This window comes from Perca fluviatilis, chromosome 5, assembly GCF_010015445.1.
Source record: "Perca fluviatilis chromosome 5, GENO_Pfluv_1.0, whole genome shotgun sequence".
In the NCBI taxonomy this organism is placed as follows: domain Eukaryota; kingdom Metazoa; phylum Chordata; class Actinopteri; order Perciformes; family Percidae; genus Perca; species Perca fluviatilis.
Window position 1 is genome coordinate 38,507,562 of NC_053116.1, and position 2,254 is coordinate 38,509,815.

The following is a 2,254-nucleotide window of genomic DNA, read 5'->3' on the forward strand; positions in this document are numbered from 1 at the left end:
TATGTAATTTCTTAGAAAGTTTCCTGCAAAAACAACATGTAAATTAGTGCTAATCATAGAGGTTAGACATTAGTAGTTAAGTTTGTTGATTTCCAGAAGAGTTTCTCTGAAAAGAAAAGCTTAATTCAAACCCAGATAAATATTCATTTATATTTTTTACGCAGCAAATGTTGAATTGTCTTGCAGACGAATTGTAACCATGGTCCATATTTAGTTTTAACATCCTTTAGTGCTAATTAAGTCCCTCCCATTGGATAGTGCTAATTAAGCCCCTCCCATTGGATCGTCACTCATTCAATCTGTCTAATCTGTGGGATTATTCAGAACTCTTTTTATCACATCACATCCAGTTGAATAATGTCAGATTAATGTTGCTGATTTTTTATTTGGCGTGTTTTTAAATAAAGTTCTGTTCTTGGTACAGAATTACGTTTAGGAAACTTTCCAGGAAATTTGACTTTTTCTTTTCTCCTCATTTCAACAACAAACTAGCGACTGATCAGACACATTTTCACCAGAAGCAGCAAAACACACAAAAATATACAGGAAATCCTGAAAGACGACAACAAAATACACTTCCTCCTCATCCCTCCATCTGTCTCCTCCCCTCTCTTCTCTCCCTCTCTCTTACTCCCCCCTTTTTTCTCTCAACTCTTCCTCTCTCCTCTCCTCTCCTCTCCTCTCCTCTCCTCCTCCTCCTCTCCTCCTCTCTCCTCTCCTCTCCTCTCCTCTCTCTCTCCTCTCCTCTCCTCTCCTCTCTCCTCTCCTCTCCTCTCTCTCCTCTCCTCCTCTCCTCTCCTCTCTCCTCTCCTCTCCTCTCTCCTCTCCTCTTCTCTTCTCTCTCCCTCCTCTCTCTCCTCTCCCTCTCTCTCCTCTCCTCTCCTCTCCTCTCCTCTCCTCTCCTCTCCTCTCCTCCCTCTTACTCTCTCCCCCCTCTCTCCTCCTCATCCCCTCTGCTCCCCCCTCTTACTCCCTCATGTACTCCAGAATCTGATCAATCAGTATTTGGGGGTCGTAGTTCAGGGCGGCTCTCCTGCGCCTACGACTCCCATGATTCAGTTCTTCCACGCCGGCGGTTGCCATGGTGTCGATGCGTTTCATCCTCTGCAGCCCGGCGGGGGAGCGGAGCTCCTCCTCCTCCTCCTGCTCCTCCTCCTCCAGCCGCTTCACTCGGAGCAGAGGCGGGGCGTTGCTGGGCGACGGAGGAGCCACGTCGTCAAGGGAACGACGGGTCCTCCGGGAGGCGGAGCCAACGGGTTCAGGTGACGCGACGGACAGGTCCCTCCTCGCGCGGCGGCCGGATGACATCGCCGCGGCGTCGCTAGGGTCCATGCTGGACAGTAACCTAGCAACCAGACGTCTGCGGGGCACATGGGAAGGTAATGTGAGTGTTTCTGTCACGTGAGAAAGTCTTAAAATGTTCACAAGAGCTTCTGATTTCGAATCAGAGAGAAAGAAAGTCATGTTATGAAAAATAAGTTTTTCTGTTGAGTATAATATATAATATATAATATATAATAATAGGCTAATAAAAGTTTGTATTGTTATAAAGAAGTCGTAATAGGCAAGGCAGCTTTAGGCCTATTTGTAGGCTAGCCTATAGCCTAGCACATTTCAGCAAGTGCTTTACAAAAAACATTGGGGTGGCAGTAGCTCAGTCTGTAGGGACTTGGGTTGGGAACCGGAGGGTCGCTGGTTCAAGTCCCAGTAGCCTACGGACCAAAGTACAGAGTGTGGATTGGTGCAGGACAGGTGCTCTGAGCACTTTGGGGGGTACGGTGACTTGCTCTTGAGCAAGTCACCGCGCCGGCTCAGAGCCTGTGGTGTGGATTTGGTGCTCTGAGCACTTTAGGGAAGTACGGTGTTGCTCAAAGGCAAGTCACATTTTCATGCTCAGGAGAGCCCACTCACTCTGACATCTCTCCATTTGTGCATGAATAACTCCTGAGTGTGTGTGTGTGTGTGTGTGTGTGTGTGTGTGTGTGTGTGTTTCAGGCCTGTGTGTAGTGATTTCTAACAAACAGTCTAAATTGTAATTGGTAATTTCCCTGCTGGGGATCAATAAACAGTATAAATTAAGTATAAAAATTAACATTAAAGAGCAGTTAGAAAATGATTAAAAAACAAATGAAAACATTAAAGTGTAGGTAGAAATGATTAAAATTAAAATAAGATTGTGGTCTTTCTTATTGATAGTTCACAGACTAAATCTGACCGGTTCACAGACCTGGTCCTTGTATGGATAATCTATTGT

At 45.8% G+C, this 2,254-nt stretch overlaps 1 protein-coding gene across 1 annotated transcript in view; it reads right to left on the reverse strand.

Moving 5' to 3' along the window:
• Positions 1 to 930: 930 nt before the first annotated feature.
• The window catches only part of pcsk1nl (proprotein convertase subtilisin/kexin type 1 inhibitor, like), a 22,572-nt gene continuing 21,248 nt past the window's right edge, over positions 931 to 2,254 (reverse strand). The window contains exon 5 of the mRNA XM_039799719.1: positions 931 to 1,360. Within this exon, the coding sequence (XP_039655653.1) occupies positions 967 to 1,360 (394 nt within the window). The 3' untranslated portion in view covers positions 931 to 966. The remainder of the gene's footprint in view (positions 1,361 to 2,254) is intronic.